Raw genomic sequence first — 17,480 nt, forward strand, 5'->3', positions numbered from 1 at the left:
TATATTCAGGGATGGTGACTTCACCACCTACTTGGGCAGCCCGTGCCAATATCTATCAGCCCTTGCAGTGAAGAAATTTTTCCAAATACCCAATCTAAACCTCCGTTCGTGCAATTTGAGGCTATTTCCTCATGTCCTGTCACTTATTACTTGGGAGAAGAGGCTGACCCTCACCTCACTACAGCCTTCTTATAGGTAGTTGCAGAGTGTTAAGGCCTCCCATCAGCTTCCTTTTCTCCAGGCTAAAAAATGCTGATTCCCTTAGCCACACTTCAGTGGACTTGTTCTCCAGACCCTTTCCCAGCTTCATTACCTCTCTCTGGACACACTCCAGCCAGCACCTCAGTGTCTGTTGTGCAGTGTTGAAGGGCCCAGAACTGGACACAATATTTGAGATGCAGCCTCACCAAAGCCGAGTACAGGGGAATGATCACCTCCCTCCTCCTGCTGACAGCACTGTTCCTCATCTAGGCCAGGATGCCATTGGCCTTCTTGGCTACCTGGGCACACTGCTGGCTCATGTTCAGCCAGCTGTTGACCAATACCTCCAGGTCCTTTTTCCTCTGAGCAGCTTTCCAGCCACTGTGCCCCAAGCCTGTAGCATTGCCTAGGGTTGTTGTGACCCAAGGCAAGGACCTGGCACTTGGCCTTGTTGAACCTCATACCACTGGCCTCAGCCCCTTGATCCATCCTGTCCACGTCCCTTTGAAGAGCCTTCCTACCCTCAAGCAGATCTATATTCCCACTCAATTTGGTGTCATCTGCAATCTCCCTGTGGGTGTACTCGATCTCCTCATGCAGATCATTGATAAAGATGTTCAAACAGAACCAGCTCCAACACTGAGCCCTGGGGAATACCACTGGCGACCAGCTGCCAACTGGATTTAACTCCGTTCGCTACCATTCTCTTGGCCCTGCCACCCAGACAGTTTCTTCAGGAGGATGCTGTGGGAAATGGTGTCAAAGATTTTAGTAAAGTCCAGGTATACAACATCCCCAGCCTTTCCCTCGTTGACTCTGTGGGTCACCTTGTCACAGAAACAGATTTAGTCAGACAGGACCTGCCTTTCCAAAACCCATGCTTACTGGGCCTGTTGTCCTGTATGTGCTTCATGATGTTACTCAGGATGATCTGCTTCATAACCTTCCCTCACCTTCCAGGTTAGGCTGACAGGTCTGTAGTTACCCAGATCCTCCTTCGAGCTGTTTTTGTAAATGGATGTTACATTTGCCAACCTCTAGTCCACTGGACCCTCCCCAGTGAATGAGAACTGCTGGTAGATGATTAGTGTCTTAGTGAGCACTTCTGCCAGTTCCCTCAGCACCCTTGGTGGATCCCATCTAGTCTCACAGAGTAGAAACAAAGGGTTCAAGTGTGTGGGACCTATGGGACATTGCAGCACATACCCCAGCAAACCATTACTAACAATCTTTGTAAAGATGACCTGAACACTTTCTCTGAATGTTTTCTGATCACTCAATGTGCTTATCTGTGTTTGTGGCCAAATGCAGCTGACAGTTACTGCCACTATCTGCCTGTAGTGCTGTTGGTGACATCCAGGTAGAGTTTTAGGAAACCCTCTGTTGGAGGTCACTTCCTGATCCCAGCTGTAAGACCACCTGAAGATTTTGTTCCTGCAAGTTAATTGCAGATTGTAAATATACTGAGCAGGACAGCAGTGTGGTTCCATAGTGGCCGATTCCATTCTTTGATGCTGGGTCTTTGTACAGGGCTTATAGTTGGATTTCTTGACATCAACAGGTGTCAGATGAAGAAAGATTAAGTTTGTTGAGTATTGAATTGCAGCTAACTATAATTGTCATAGCCTGACTGTCCTCTCTCATTCTCTGTGGAGTTCTGTGGAGTCTTTATGGAAATGGGATTAGATGTGGCTGTCTGGCACCTCTTTCTCTTGGAAGAGTGTACAATTTTGAGTAAAGGCAGTTGAATAAATTGGTGGAAGTGCCTGTTCAAAGCTTCTGGCACAGATTAATTTCTCTACACTAACTCTAGGAGAAGTCCTGTTTCTGTGCTGGTAAATTGGTTTTAAGTGATTGGGGAAAATGAAGGGTAACTGTAGATTACTTCAGGCTAGAAGGAGCCTGGGGAGATCATCTGGTCTAGCCTGATGCTCAAAGCAAGATCACTTCCATTATGAATGTATTTATAAATTCCTTTTGCTTGACATCATTTTCACTTGCTTTCTTCTACTTGCCACATATCCATGCAAACTCATACTTGGCAATACCAGCCCCAGATGAGCACACTGAATTGAGATGAGGAATGAATGCACAAAGATAGTGACCAAATTATTTGCACAGAAACCTGTTGGGAAAAAAAAAAAAAAAATCTCTTTTTCAGCCAGTAGTCTCACCTGCTTACTTATAAGAGTGTCATCTATAGGAGCTAAAAAATGTGTCAACCAAGAGGAATAAGGTTAGAATGCAACAATTAAATAGTTTGTCCTTGTCATTGACAAGAAAAATCTGGCCTATAATCAATCCATGGAACAGTATGAAAGGTAGTAGGTAGGTTATCCTTAAGCTTTTTTTGATACAGGGGTAATATCACCTTCATCAGCACTTGGCAGTCTTTAGCTCCAATACAGTTTGAAGGTCAATGCTCTAGCTATTTCAAAGATTCCTGTTTTCTTTATAATTCTTGTTGCTGCTTCTGCTGTCCTATTTCTGTACAGCACAATGTAATTCTTAAGGTTATTAGCCAACTGTTTATCTGCCAACTGTTTTAGCATGTGACCACAATATAGATAGTGTTAACTATTCTATGTAGATTTATCTACAGGTTAAATCACTTACCAGATTCAGGGAAAGCAAAGTGTCTGAAGTGGCACAGAATTCAGTGTAACATACTTCTGGCTGCTGTGGCCATGTAATGTCATTTAATGAGCTAGTCAATGTTAAGTTCACTGGTGTGGATGTGGAAGTGTAACTAGTGGAATGCTTATAAAAACCTGTGTCTCGAGCTAAAATACATGTTTTTAATAGCTTCTATCGGTATTACTCAAGAGCTCTTTTTGTAGTGATAAACTTCTACGCAATCAATTTATGTCTTACAGCTTGCCTTGAAGGGATCTAACTACGCTGGTCTGCTGGAGCGGCATCGCATTCATACAAAAAACGTGGAACATGTTGTAGACAGTTTACGGTAAGAATATATGGATATTGAGAATCTCAGATACCCATGGATTGTGTAAAACAAAAAAAGGAAGCTTTGTGTTACAAGCTGTAATAAAACAGAAATACTGAAAATAGCGTGATTCAGATGGTCATTCCTGAAGCAGTCATAATGTGAGCTAGCTTGGTTCGGATGACTAGCACAATGTGTGTATCTTGAAAACAAAGTAAAAAGATGTAAAGGGTTTGTGTGAGTGTCAAATACTTATAAGCCAAATACCACTGTAATTAGTCCTTAATTACCTGCCAGTTTTTCAGATGTGGCAAGGAACAACATAATACATATTCAAGTTTTTTCTGCATTTCACAGGAACGAGAAAATAGAAGTTCGCCTGGTTAAACGTCGAGAATATAATGAAGAGACTGTTCGGTGGGCAGATGCTATTATATCAGCAGGAGGTATGACTTTATGGAAGAGAAGTATTTGTTTTCGTGTATTTTTATAACTACATTGTAAAAATAGTTTGCAATGTCTGCAGCATGTGGAGATATGAACATTTTAAAAGCAAATTGCTTATTGGTATATCAGAAAATATAATGCAATGGTTGTAACCATCCTCTTTGCCTGTAGTATCTAAAATTGTAGCACTAGCAGTCCCAGTGCACTTTGGAAGTGTTCAATTGCCTTATGTTAAACAGAAAAAAATGTGGAATTTACTGTTGTTTTCAACTGAAGAAGATAAAATCGTTGCTGTCGTGTGATTATGCATAGCCCTAATCCATGTTCTTTGATTTTTGGTATGTGTGATGAGGACTAAAATACCACCCTTTCCTCGCCTTGGTCAAACTATCTTTCTTGCTTTCACACTAATTCCAGTGACTGGAGTATCTGGTTGGATGGTACAGGTAAAAGTATGCAACTTCTGAGCAGCCTGTGCCACTGAGCTTCTAGAATGAACCAGCATAGCAACTTACCTGTTTGTTTCTATTTAATGTTGACTTGCAGCACTTCATTCAGTGTTATTTTTGTGATTTACTGCAAATAGTGCAGTGTGTTGCTGGGCTCTGATGTAGTGTTTAGTCATCTATGGCAATTAGACTTGACCGCTGCTCTGCCTTTCTCTTTTCCCCACTGGTCCACTTTGGCCTTAGACTACTGGTTCCCACACCAAATGGGCAGTAAAGGGATCTGTGACTGTTCCTGAAGCATCTGTAGATTTCTTTCTGTAGATTTCAAAAAACTCCTGTAAGAGGGAGATTAAGGTGCTGGTTTGGCTGTTGCAACATTTGCCATACTTATATTGGGCAAGCAGCTGGGAAGTGATACACCATCCAGGGTTTTCAGAGCTTATGTCTGAATATGAGTATCTGAAGAAACCAGTGACACTTTGTAAGATTTCTGCTTCCAACAATTTTAGCTAAGACTTCCTTTCCAAACATGCCTATTTAGGGCCAAATAAAACCTGTAAATGATGCCTTCTAGGAGAAAACTGAGATGGAGCTAAAGCCATTGTTTTCATGTGGCTCATATTGGTATTGCATCCTGTCTCCTATGGCTTTGATTAGCAGTACTTTCTAAATTGTGAAAGAATTTCTCTTACTACCTGATAACTTACAGAAATTTCCGTAAACCTCTTTTCAGACTTGCTTCTTCCAAATTCAATTGCTCATGCATGTATAGCTGTCAGTTAACCATACCTTTTCTGATCACATTTGCCATCTTGAATTCAGTTGTCACTACTCAGCTTTGAAAGGTGTCAGTAGTTTTGTGGTTCCATGTTATTTTTGTGCAGCTTATCTGGTTGTTGACATAAAAGCATAGTGGTAATGCTAAAGTATGTGTGAGACTATTGTGTTCAGGATACTAGAATGTAAGATGAACCTCACTTTTGTTTGGCTTTTTCTGTAGGTGATGGTACGATGTTGTTGGCAGCCAGTAAGGTCTTTGATAAATTTAAACCAGTTATTGGAGTAAATACTGATCCTGAAAGGTAAAAACACATTTGGGAAAGCAATGCTTTGTTTAACATCAGGCACAATATGCATCTGTTTTCAAGGTGCATGAGGCATGCCTGTAGTATTTGGCAGCATAAATAGGTGCTTTAGTGGGTTGTAGATACCAAGTGAACCTGTTGTTGTGTTAGAAAAGCTTACACAATGAGCTAGCCTGTTGCATCTGAGAGGACATGAAGTAGCTCTTTAAACATGACTGTATTAAACTGCCATAGCTGTTCTCACACACCAGTGTAACATCACTTGCAGCTAGTTAACTTGTATTACTAGCCTGAAGGTTGAGGCTAGAGATGGCAGTATAGAACAGAGACAAGAAAAGGGACTTAAAAAAGCAACTGAATGTGGAACTTGAATACACGGAAACTTGGTTTCTTTATGAAGACGATGAATCTTGTTGGAAATCTGATGGGGCCTAAGGTGAAGAATGTTTTTCTGGTTTCTCCATGTAAACCATGTAATACCTCAGAGGACACAGTTGCCTCAGCCAGTTAATGGCATTTACTTGTCTTATTATAAACTCCACACAAGTTGCCTCCACCTAGCCATAAGATTGATTTGGGCAGGTGGATGCAGTCTGTGTATTAGTAATGTCTGATTGGTGTGACTTTCAAATGGATGGCAAGTAGAACTCAGAATTCACCAAGGCTCTTTCTGCTGAGATTTCCTGATATTTAGATTTCTTCTTTTGATATAAACAGATAATTTAGTCTTAGTAGATAAGAAAGAGGTGGTCAAAGTTTTATTTCCTTCTGTACTTTACTCCTCTTCCAAAAATTTTCAAATGCCTGAATAGCTTGAATAGCAGGGTTCAAATAACAAATGCCTTCAAGTTATCAAATGTCATTCATGAAAGGGGAGCAGTATTTAGTTTTCTGGCTTTGACATGACATTCTTTTGATCTTAGTCATGTTGCTTACCTGCCTTAAATCACTGGTTTGTGTGCAAATGAAGGAAACCTTTCTAGGTTGCAAGATTTATTAAGCCTGAATTGCTTCCCTAGAACTATGGTGACAGAAACTGTGTTAGTACCTACATATTCCTGCAGTATTGCAATCTGAACTGCCAGTTTTTAGGGGAAATGCAAGAGTAATATCCTGTGTCTCACGTACATACACCCTAGGAGCTGAAAGAATTGTATTATTGCTAATATGCTGTTATGCAGGAATAGTATAGTTTCATAAAGATCAGACTGTAGCTTTGCTTTATCTAACAGGTGTTTGTTTTGTTTTGGGGTTTTTTTGAGATAACAAATCTTAATACTTGCACTGTCATTTTCATTGTCCTTATTTGATACCAGATCGGAGGGTCACTTATGCTTGCCTGTGAGATATACACGCTCATTTCCTGAAGCACTACAGAAGCTTTACCGTGGTGAGTTCAGGTAGGATTCAATATCTGTGGTTTTCCAAAACATGCGGTTGGAAAATACTTGATAATGTGCAATTTCTAAGGAGCAGGTAAAAATGCATAGTAAAAACTCAATATCTCAAATCATGACTGCATTCTTGTAAAGGGTGCATTGGTTTATGTATGCATTATGAAAGCATATGTAGTACAATGATGGGCCATACTAATGGAATCTAATGAAGTCTATACAGTTAGGAAATGGTCAGTGTGTTGCATTTAAGGTTTTGATGATTAAGGTAGAGTGGCTTACATTTTGTTAACAGACTAGTGAGAACAAAGCTTTTCTTTATGCTGAAGATAGCTTGATGTTTTCAATAATAAATATTCTTAAAATGGAAGAATCTCACTGGAATTAAGAAGTAAGCAAATGAATTTTAGAGGACACACGAGGGAAGAGATTTTAAAAAACATTTAAAGAGAAACATTGTTCTGTGATAAATCAATATTCCAGAATATTTTTATGATGGCAAACCATCAAACAGAAATAAGTAATTCACCTCAAAATATATTGTAGTTGGTGTTGGGTTATACTTCTGGCGTATTTAATTTGTAGCTTGAAGTATAACTGTATTTGTGCCGCAGAAAAATTCTAAAATGAGTTTGAATACAGTCATGAGTATTGATCATAAATAACTGAAGAGGTTTCGATAAATGTTGCTAAATGAAAAGCTGCTTTCACATTATCTGACTTATAAAACAGAAGCTTTTAACTCTCCATCATACTAAGTTGCTTAGGTTAAGCTGACAGTGCTAATGCAGGTAAGCAATGTACCCTCGTGGCCAAGAAGGCCAATGGCATCCTGGAGTGTATTAGAAGGACTGTAGGCAGTCCTTCCCCTCTAGGTTCTCCTCCCCCTCTACTCTTCCCTGGTGAGACCACCTCTGGGCCCCTCAGTTCAAGAAGGACAGGGAACTGCTAGAGAGAGTTCAGTGCAGGGTCACTAAGATGATGGAGTGAAGCATCTCCCTTATGATGAAAGGCTGAGGGAGTTGGGGCTCTTTAGTTTGGAGAGGAGACTGAGGGGTGATCTCATTAATGTTCACAAATATGTGAAGGGTGGATGTTTACAAATATGACAAGAAGCAATAAGTACAAGCTGGAACATAAGAGGTTCCAAAGAAATACGAGGAAAAACTTCTTCACTGTGAGGGTGACAGAACACTGGACCAGCCTCCCCAGGTGGGTTGTTGAGTCTCCTCTAGAAACATTCAAGACCCATTTGGAAGAATTCTTGTGTGACCTACTCTAGGTGGTCCTGCTCTGGCAGGTTAGTTGGACTAGATGATCTTTGGAGATCCCTCCAGCCCTTGATATTGTGTGATTCTGTGATAGTATAAGCACTTCTGATGTGTTATTGGATGACATGTAATATTTTTGTTGCTGACACTCCTTCTGTTGCACTTTATGGGACTGAAACCTCACCAGAGTGAAACAGAAATGATCTCACTGTTTTTTTTTTTTTTTTTGCAAAAGAGTAAGAACTGATATTCCTAAGGAGGGACTTGAGCGGGTGTTTCACTTAGCAGTAGTCAGATGTATTTGCCCCTAAGAATCTTTAAAATAGGTAGATAACTGGATCAGTCTGTCTGGAAGAGCTTTTCATGGCTCAGAGTTTGGTAAGCATGTTGAAGTGCCAGAGACTGGCAAAGAAGCATTGTCTTTTCTCCTTGTCCTTGAAGCATCGACAGTTTAGTACAACAGTGTGTAAGCGCTTAACCTTGTAGTGCCATGAAACAACCAACATGATTGATTTATGAAGGACAAAATGGTATCAGACTTCCCGTATTTCTTTCTTCTGACGGTGAGCAGTGTAACAGGACCTCAGAATGGGGGTATAATAGGGGCACATTTTCTCATTTTGTAGAGGTTTTGACAGCTAGAATATTGCAATTGAATATTGTAAGGAGGCTAGTATAATGATACTCATTGCATGCTGTCTGCCTGGCTGCCTAAAACCATACTTGGAATTTAAGGGCAGATAAGTAATTATACTAAAGATGTGTCGACTGAGTCTCTACAAGGGTGACAGTGAGGCAAAACTAGTAATGTAGTCACATAAAGCATGAGTCTTACATGCTGTAATTTCAGAAATATATGAGCTGGTTACTGGCACTCAGAGATCAACAGCATGAACTGTGAGAAAATGTAACATTCCCTTGCAGTTTGCTTTCTTAATCAAAACTGCTATTACTGTTTTGGTTTATATAATCTCTAAATTCTATGAAGAAAAAGGAATTGATACGTCCTCTAGGAAAAAAAAACCCAAAACAATGGAATGTTGTTACAGCTTAAATACCTTTTATATCCCTCTCTTTCTTCATTTGAATTCCTCTTAAGCATCCTGAAGTTCCTAGGCTAGGAGGGATTCTTAAAATGAGAGGATACTTGTGGCACTTTTGCATAAAGGGGTGGATACAGCTGGTTTTCTGGACATCTACAAATACAAACAAAAGATGGCAAAAATACAGCACATACTGCTATACAAATTCCTGAGAGCGTGTTGTTCTCAAAGTCAAAGCATCAGTCATGAACTCCTAAGTGAAGATCACATGCCTAAAAAGCTGAGTTGTTGTCTATAATGATTGTAGCCTACTTTTGGCAGCTGTCCTCTTATTTTACATATACACAAACCATTCGGTAGCAAATTGGTAAGTGTAATGTATTTCTCTTTTACTAAGATTAGTTTCTAAATGTAAAAATGACAGTGGAAGCTATAAAACTTGAATTGTGATTTTGAGTATGTTTAACTTTTCATCTTAAGATGCTCTGCTTTGAGCATGAATGCTGTCTGATTCTGTGATGAGTTTTTTAGCAACTGATACCGACTTCTTTTTTTCTCTCCAAGGTGGCAGTGGCGGCAAAGAATCCGACTGTATCTTGAAGGAACTGGTATCAACCCAGCCCCTGTGGATTTACATGAACAGCAGCTAAGCCAAGAGCAGCACAGCAGGGCTCACATAAATGAAAGATTGCAGGATCAAAGTAGGTTGAAATCTGACAAGAATATAATCACTTTAGTATGATAACTTGGAATAGGAGGTAAAGATTTGTAAGGAAGTGTTTGAAACCTGGTTGATGAATTTGAGAGGCAAGGAGCTCTCATTAACTGAAGACTCAGATCAAGGTTTTGTTGAAAGGGAGTATTTTTTGTTTCTGTGTGTTTGTTCTGTACTGTACATTTAGAGCCAGTTTTCTCTATTAACACTTAATTTAGAGATGTTTTTAAATAGTATTATTTGCTGTGCTTTTTTAAAATGCTGTCTCTAAGGGTTACTGTGGAGGCTTGGGGTTGCCACATGAATGCTTCACCATATGTATAGCTGCTCCACACTACCTAAAAGTGTATGTGTGTCTGTGTATACTTTAAAATTGGAAAAAATGGTCACAGACTGCCAGTAAGCAAATGAGAATCTCTTTCTGGATAATTCTTCAGTCATCAGACACCTTTGACCGTTTCCTTTATGGTGGATTGAAGATGTATGATTCTATCCTTAACCTGTGTCTAGCACTGCATTTCCTCACTGAGAAGTCTTTAGTCAACATGAACAATTTATTAATCCTCTTCAAATACCCTGTGGTATAAAGTCTGATTCTTTGAACTTAATCAGAAGTGTCTGCTAAGTCACTTCCAGTGAATTTAACTAGGCGTGAAAGAGTGACTGACAGAAGAGAAGATGTCAATCTGTCTGGTTGATAAGTTTTCAGTGAAAGTAGCATCTCGATGTGTTATTGCCTTACTGACCTTCACTGAAATATTTGTAGTCTCCAGTAAAGGACAGTGACTGGCTAGATTAAATCAGTAAAAATATGAGTCCTTGAAGAAAATGGAACACTGATTCCAGGCAGCAGAGTGTGTCCTCCAAAGAGCTGTGAACTGTTTTTTTTAAAATTTGGGGCTTAAAGCCATGATTCAAAACTGCTATATTCAATATCTGCAGGATCTGACATTTCTGGCCCACATCTTTTACCAGTGAGAGCACTCAATGAAGTCTTCATTGGGGAATCTCTTTCATCCAGGTATGTGTAGTTGTTTGTTGTTGCAGCAAGGCACAATTGACTTCATTTCTTTTATGATACTGCAATGGACAACCAGCTGTGGGATGTCTTTGCTGTCAAATTTCATTCTAGTCCATGAATATTTAAAACTGTATAGTTGCTGATTACAAAGTGTATTTTCAGAGATGTAAGTGAGGTAATGCTAATTTCTCATTTTCCACCCTCCTGCCCCGCCTTCATTCCTGGTTGCTTTCTTTCCTCTTTGTTGTTTTACTCCTTCCCTTGTTAATTCATATGTAGTCAAATGCCTTCAGTTACTATCTTTACTGTGGATTGAAGATGTAAATATCTGTCCTTAAACGGCTTCCTCTCCTGCATCTCATCTTTTCATAAGCTGTTAGCATGACCAAGCAGTAGTAGCTTTAGCTAACCAGTTGCTCCTTTCTCTTCCTCTGTGTCATTAAAAGCAAAGGTATCAGCTTGCTTTCAGCAGAAGCTTTGTTGTTGTGGGAAAATTATTCCCTTGTTTTAAGAAAGTCTGAATCAAATCCTGGGACTACATCATCCAAGATAGCTTTGACAGGCTCTTCTGCCCTGAAGATTAGTACATTTCTGCTAGCCAAATGATGACCAGAAGGATGTGCTGAATATGACTGGGACTCTGTGAAAGGAGTTAAAATATGATCCTTGGTCAGAATTTGGCCAAACATTTAGTGTATTGTGTATACTTTTTCCCTTTATTCTGTATATTTTTCTTTTCTTTCTTTTTATTTTTTAATTTAAAAAAAAAAAAAAAAACCAAAAAACAACCCAACTTTAGAGTGTAACATCATCTTGTGTTTGTACAGTGCCTGGGACACTGTGGTTGCTGCTGGAAACAGTATAATGTTCCATCAATGCTTTGTCTTCCATCTGGACTGCAGCCTCAGACTGGCAGAAGGAATTAGTCTCAGAGATACAAATTTTGCTCTCTGATAATGCAAACAATTTTATCAGGATTCTAAAAAGCTTCTTTAACATACAGTCATAGAGAAATACAAAGCTGTTTTCCCACACTTTATAATAGCCCTCTACTTCTGAGTGTCACAAGTACATTGTGCTCTTTGTTTCCAGTATATTTGAGAAGCATCGAGGAAGACAATGTCTGTAGAAACAAATCTCTGCACATAGTGTGTTAATAGGACCTTACACTTGAAGACTGATGAATAATGTCACACAGGTGAACTTCTCGTCAAGTCTGCTGTCTAAAGACAAAATTACTCTAGATACTTCTTCCAAGGTTTTATTCTGCATATCAGTTAATAAAACAAGGAAATTGAAGGAGAAAAAAACACAACTTTTCGCAGCCAGTTTGCAAAAATTATCTTAAACTGAATAAATTTCTGCACTTCTGTTCTTAATTTATTTCCAGTTCTTTCATCTCCCTGGCTTCTCAAGAGTGGGTACGTTAAATGCCCTTAGTTACCGAAAGTCTAAAGTGTTTGTCACCAAATATTCAAGTGGTGTATTCCTAGTTGGTCCAGACTGAAATATTAATCACCTCAATAAGATCCTTTAACTAATAAAAGTGAAACCCTGTTAAGCTGAACACAGTGAATGTAGTGTTTTTCTAAGAGGGTGTTGATTAATCTGAAGACTGTATGAACTGGTCACTGTAAGCATCAACAACTTTAGTTCATAAATATACTGGATGTTCTGGAGCTTCCGGAGAGGGACTGTGTGATCTATCTAGGCTTAACGTTAGGAATCCCTTGAAATAAGAATGGTATCATACAGAATGATGATTGTGTCCCAAGACTGACTAGATTTGAATTTTGGGAAGAATTTGCCCTGGAGAGAAAGGTAAGCCTGATGACTTTTGTAAAAGCTAAAACTGTTTGTGAAGAATAACAGTGGATTTCTAATTACTGAAGTGATGATGAATTTAGCTTGAAGCCATGCAATTAATTAGAAATATTGGAGTGCCTTACTTCTTAGTGTTCCCTGATCTAAATTTATGAGACCTAATCACAGCATAAGCACAGTTTTTCAGTAGTTCAACAATTATGCAAGGAAAGTAATGTATTTGTACTTAGATTTGTAAATCCAGAAAACTCTGTTTGTATAGAAACCACAAAGTGCTTTGTGCATGAATTAAATACAGAAAGTAGCTGCAGAAAAACTGCCTAAAAGTTCATGCTGCAAATCACTTTTATCCACTATAAAAACCACTGTAAAACAGTGAATCATAAGTGACTACCAAATTGGAAACACTGTGCAAAGCCTGTGAAATTGTCATCCAGATTTGAAACTAGCCCCTCTAAATGTTTATGTGCCTGATAAGGGTGTGTGTTCTGTCTTATTCAGGGAGAACTTTAAGTCCTGCAAACCCAGTTTTAAATTCTCGCTTCATAGGGCCTCCTATTATGAGATATCAGTTGATGATGGTCCTTGGGAAAAGCAGAAGAGTTCAGGGCTTAATGTGTGCACTGGAACAGGATCAAAAGCGTGGTAAGTACATGTTGCTGCTTTGATATAAAATAGCGCTTCAGATAACTTAGATGGACCTATTTTGTGTAAGCATTGTGTCCATACTGAGAGTCTCTGGGGCCGCGGGTAGGTCCCTGCGTGTCAGTTATATACAAATGTTCTCACTGGTGGTTCAAAGCTGTCTCAGGTGTATGACATGAGCAGGGCAGCTCTCACTTGTAGGTGTGGGGAGAAGAGTTGAAAGGGTGAGGAGCTGAGGCATTGAGACAAAAGTTTGCTTTAGGTGTAATTTTGGTAAAAGAGGTTGTGTGCCACATGTGGAGGTGAATGGTTGGGGTTGGCAAGGGATGGAAATTCTGCTCTGAGTGGCAGAGGATATTGGGGGGACCACTGAAAACTTGTATAACTCTGAGCTCTAGAGGAATGGGAAAACATGTATTTGGAAGTAGTTTAGTGTTCTCTGGCACGTCTGCTGTCCATTCTTTTTGCAAGCCTTTTGCCTCTTTCAAACTTAATTGAAAGGGCACAGTTTCTTTGCCAAAATATTCCCCTTAAACAAAGACGGGCATATAAGCAGAGCTGCACTAGCTTAATCCAAGGGGTAAATTACTTTAACTTCAGTTTAAACAAGCTCCAGTATTGCATGTAATCCTAATCAATTTAGTTTTGAGATGTGATGTGTACAGTGACAACCTCCTTGATTTGGAAATCTGGTCAAGCTTTAAATAATTTAGAGTTGTACAACAGACCCTGAATTTATATGGCAGGCTAAAATGAACCAAAACTGAAGCTTTTAATGAAATTTAAAAAATGAATATTCATGCTGCAACTATGGTTACTGTCTTTTACTCTTCATTGTAATTCAGAATTTTGTATTCAGTCAGCATAACTAAGTCCTGGAGGCTGCCGAGGATGAAATTGGCAGACCATTAGGGGAACTTTCCTAGTGTTCAGTACCTTGTGAATGTACAGTCTTAGTTCAGAGCTATTCTTATGCATTTCATTTGCTTGTACATTCCACTGAGAAATCCCACAACCAAGGACCAAATGCCAGAATTTACTAAAAGCAACGAGTACTGCTGAACTTCTCTAAACTGGGGCCAAGCCTCAAGGGAGTGATTTTTCTTAGCCTGTGGTTTAGAGGCTCTGCTGGGATTTCAGACCTCCTCAGCTTGGGAGGCATTTAAATGTCCAAGTGCTTCCTTCAGCTGCCAAAACTTGTATAAAAGAGTATCTAGTAGAGAGAGAGAATAATTTCAAACTGTGCATCTCAGTTTCTTAATGGCATCTGCTCAGGCTTGCAGGTAGGCAGTACGTGTAAGTGAAAGAACCTTGCACAACCACCCTCAGCAGCTCTATAGTCTGTTAGGTGTGTAGTGTATGTCTGTTGCAGTCTGAGGTGTTTAACTGCCATGAGAGAAGTGTTCAACTGAGAATTTTAAGCTTTATTGAGACACGAGCAACTGTGGTGTTCACAGTGCTGCTGCACAGACCGTGATCCCTTTTGAGCCTGGGCACAGGAGTTGGATTTCACTGGAGTTTAGACTTGATTCTGACTGAGGCTTTGTGCCGACTTGTCATGCATTGAAGTGTGGCAAATGCAGAAGTGCCTGATCTGACTCTTCCTTTTCTATATACGCTGATTCCTATGAGATTTAAGCCCACACTTTAGGATATGGACAGAGGTATAATATTTGTAAAGAAGTGTTGAGTCCCATAAAGGAGAAATAACAGAAGGCATTAATTGGCAAGATAGGGTTTTTAAGGCAGGGAGATTATTGGTAAGGATAGTACATCCTGAGTCTCATGCACTTCTTTTGTGAAGACGTCACTTAATGGATTGTTAATGTTTACAAAGGCACAGATAGATGCCAAACCAAGAGATGAGTTATGGCTTTTTTTTTTTAAAGAAACTGATGCCAGCTCAATTAATAGCATTCTTTATTTTTTCTTCTTCCTGATGTTGAACATAATTCCTATCTGTATGCAAGTTTGTTTTACTTTGTTTTTCTCCCAAGTATGTTGCTTAGCAAACAAAACTTCTACTTCTCTGTCTAGGTCCTATAATATTAACAAGGTAGCACATCAAGCTGTTGAAGAGATCCTTAGTATTGGTGAGTGAACACTGTGGCATTACTGGCCAAGTTTATATGAAGATACGCCTGTCTAATTGGGGCTCTTTCTCTTGGCTCAACAGCTAAAAACCATGGGAGTTTGAATATGCCATTGAACACAGAACTAGTACAAAAAGGTCAGTGAAAAAGGCAAGAATTCTTTAAGGTATCTTTGACCAGTTCATTTGGTTTCTGTTCAACACTTGGCACTGCTTTCAGTATTTCAGCACTCCTGCAATATTAGACTTTCATACAAGTGTTATTTAGGAATGTTTGGTCAAAAATGTCTGACTTGATGTGAAAGCACTGATTTAGACTTCCATATGTATAGATATTGAGGAGGATTTCAGTTGTCATAAGATTTGAGATACTTATTATCTAATCACCTGAAGAGAGCTGTTGAGTGGTTATGCAATAGAACTGAAAGGAATATTCTGTGAATTTCTTTTTTTTTTTTCAGGTGAAGGCTATTAAGCATCTATCAAGACTCAATATTCCCTCTCAGTAGGGAAGCTGCTCTTCCCTGGAGAGGTGTGTGTCTCTAAAAGAGCTAATTTTCTCTGGAGAAACTAATGGCTGATTTCTCTATTTGCAGTAACAAATGATTACAATGAGTCCCTGCTGTACAGTCCAGAAGAACCAAAGATGTTTTTCAGTATTCGAGAACCTATTGTCAACAGAGTTTTCTCAAGTAGCCGCCAGCGTGGCTTCTCTTCAAAGTAAGTGTTGGCTGCAGCCATCACTTAAGAGTTCTCTTATTTCCTTCTGTGAATTTGTCAAAGTATGAGTAATCGACGGGTTTCCCTTGAAGTGTTTCAGCATCCAGTTTATGTTTTGAGGGGCTTGAGTATTGTTCTCATAGCAAAAGTTCCAAGCTGTGTTATACTTCTTTAATGTTTGATCCATGGCACAATCTTACAGAATAAAAGGAGGCTGAGGTAAACTCTTTTCAGAACAGACTCTTGAGGCAACAGACGTGATTTTATAAGATGTAAGATTCTGATCAAAAAAAGGAAACATTTTTCACAGTGCGAATGGTCAGTAGAGTGACAGAGACTGTGCTGTCACTGTCCTTGGAGATACTCAGAACTCGACTGGGTAAGGTCCCAAACAACTTAATCTGTCTTTGAAATGTCTTTGAAAAGCCTGCCTTGAGTAGAAGGTTGGACTAGATGCCCTTCCAGACTAAATGATTTGGTAATTCAGTCATTGTAACTTAAGACACTTGTGCCAGTTTAGATTGGGTATTAGGAATTATTTCTTCACCAAAAGTGCTGCCAAGCCTTGGAACAGGCTGCTCAGGGAAGTAGTGGAGTCACCATCCCTGGAGGTATTCAAAAGCCACGTAGATGTGACACTGAGGGACACGGTTTACTGGTGGATGTGGCAGTGCTGGGTTAACAGTTGAACTTGATGATGTTAAGGGTCTTTTGAACCAAAATGATTCTGTGATTCAGTTTTTTTCTGGAGCTTGCCACAGTTAAATACAAACAGATGCAACTGTTAGTTATGTGTTTGGAATAACTATGTTGAGAACAATATAGTATCTCAGTATTAATTACTTGTGGATTCAGCCTTCTATGTCAAAGTAAGTATCTAAAGGTGTTCTGACTCAAAGGAGGAAAATTCTTTTCCTTTTGAGCCACAAGAGTGGGATGGGAAGAATTGGAGGAAAAAAATTAAAACTTGTGGGTTTAGATGAGAACAGATTAATAGTTAAAAATAACCCAAACAAAACCTCAAAAATCCCAAATAAAGAGAAATAAACCAAACCAAAACCATGTGGTGCCCAGTATAGTTGCTCACCACCCACTGACTGATGCCCAAGCAGTGATCAATCCCTCCCCAACTTTCTCTCCCCAGTTCATATCCTGGCCGTGATGCTTAGTGGTATGGAGTAGCCCTTTGGCTAGTTCAAGTCAGCTGTCGTGGCTATGCTCTGTCCCAGCTTCTTGTGCATCTCCATTCCACTCACTGGCAGAGCAGGGTGGGAAAGCAGAAAAGGCCCTGACACTGTGCAAGCGCAGCTCAGCAATAAATACAAACCAAAGCCCTGTAGCAGCTACTAAGAAACAAATTGACTTAGTTTGCTTCCAAATCCAGCCAAAACCAGGACAGAAGCACATCTCCTAGTTCTTCTGCAGTGTCCAGACTTGGTAATGTTGTAATGATGTGCAGGCCAATGAAGCTTGGGCACTGTGGCTGTGCTTCCAAGCTTTTAATATTGTGAAAGTTGAGTCTTCCTGAAAATTTAAGTCGTTGGATAGTTGGATAAATCTTGATGATCAGAACATTGTCTAGACAAGGGTCTAAGTCAGAAACACTAAAGCACACCCATATGTGGC

General features: G+C 39.5%; 1 protein-coding gene across 1 annotated transcript in view; it reads left to right on the top strand.

The window, feature by feature from the left end:
* NADK2 (NAD kinase 2, mitochondrial) overlaps positions 1-17,480 on the top strand; it is a 36,185-nt gene that overhangs the window by 15,051 nt on the left and 3,654 nt on the right. The window contains exons 2-11 of the mRNA XM_062019589.1: positions 3,078-3,166; positions 3,506-3,594; positions 5,045-5,126; positions 6,446-6,529; positions 9,402-9,538; positions 10,495-10,573; positions 12,899-13,042; positions 15,080-15,135; positions 15,219-15,272; positions 15,731-15,854. Coding sequence (XP_061875573.1) covers positions 3,078-3,166; positions 3,506-3,594; positions 5,045-5,126; positions 6,446-6,529; positions 9,402-9,538; positions 10,495-10,573; positions 12,899-13,042; positions 15,080-15,135; positions 15,219-15,272; positions 15,731-15,854 — 938 coding nt within the window. The remainder of the gene's footprint in view (positions 1-3,077; positions 3,167-3,505; positions 3,595-5,044; positions 5,127-6,445; positions 6,530-9,401; positions 9,539-10,494; positions 10,574-12,898; positions 13,043-15,079; positions 15,136-15,218; positions 15,273-15,730; positions 15,855-17,480) is intronic.

The sequence above is a fragment of the Colius striatus genome, chromosome Z (genome assembly GCF_028858725.1).
Source record: "Colius striatus isolate bColStr4 chromosome Z, bColStr4.1.hap1, whole genome shotgun sequence".
NCBI lineage: Eukaryota > Metazoa > Chordata > Aves > Coliiformes > Coliidae > Colius > Colius striatus.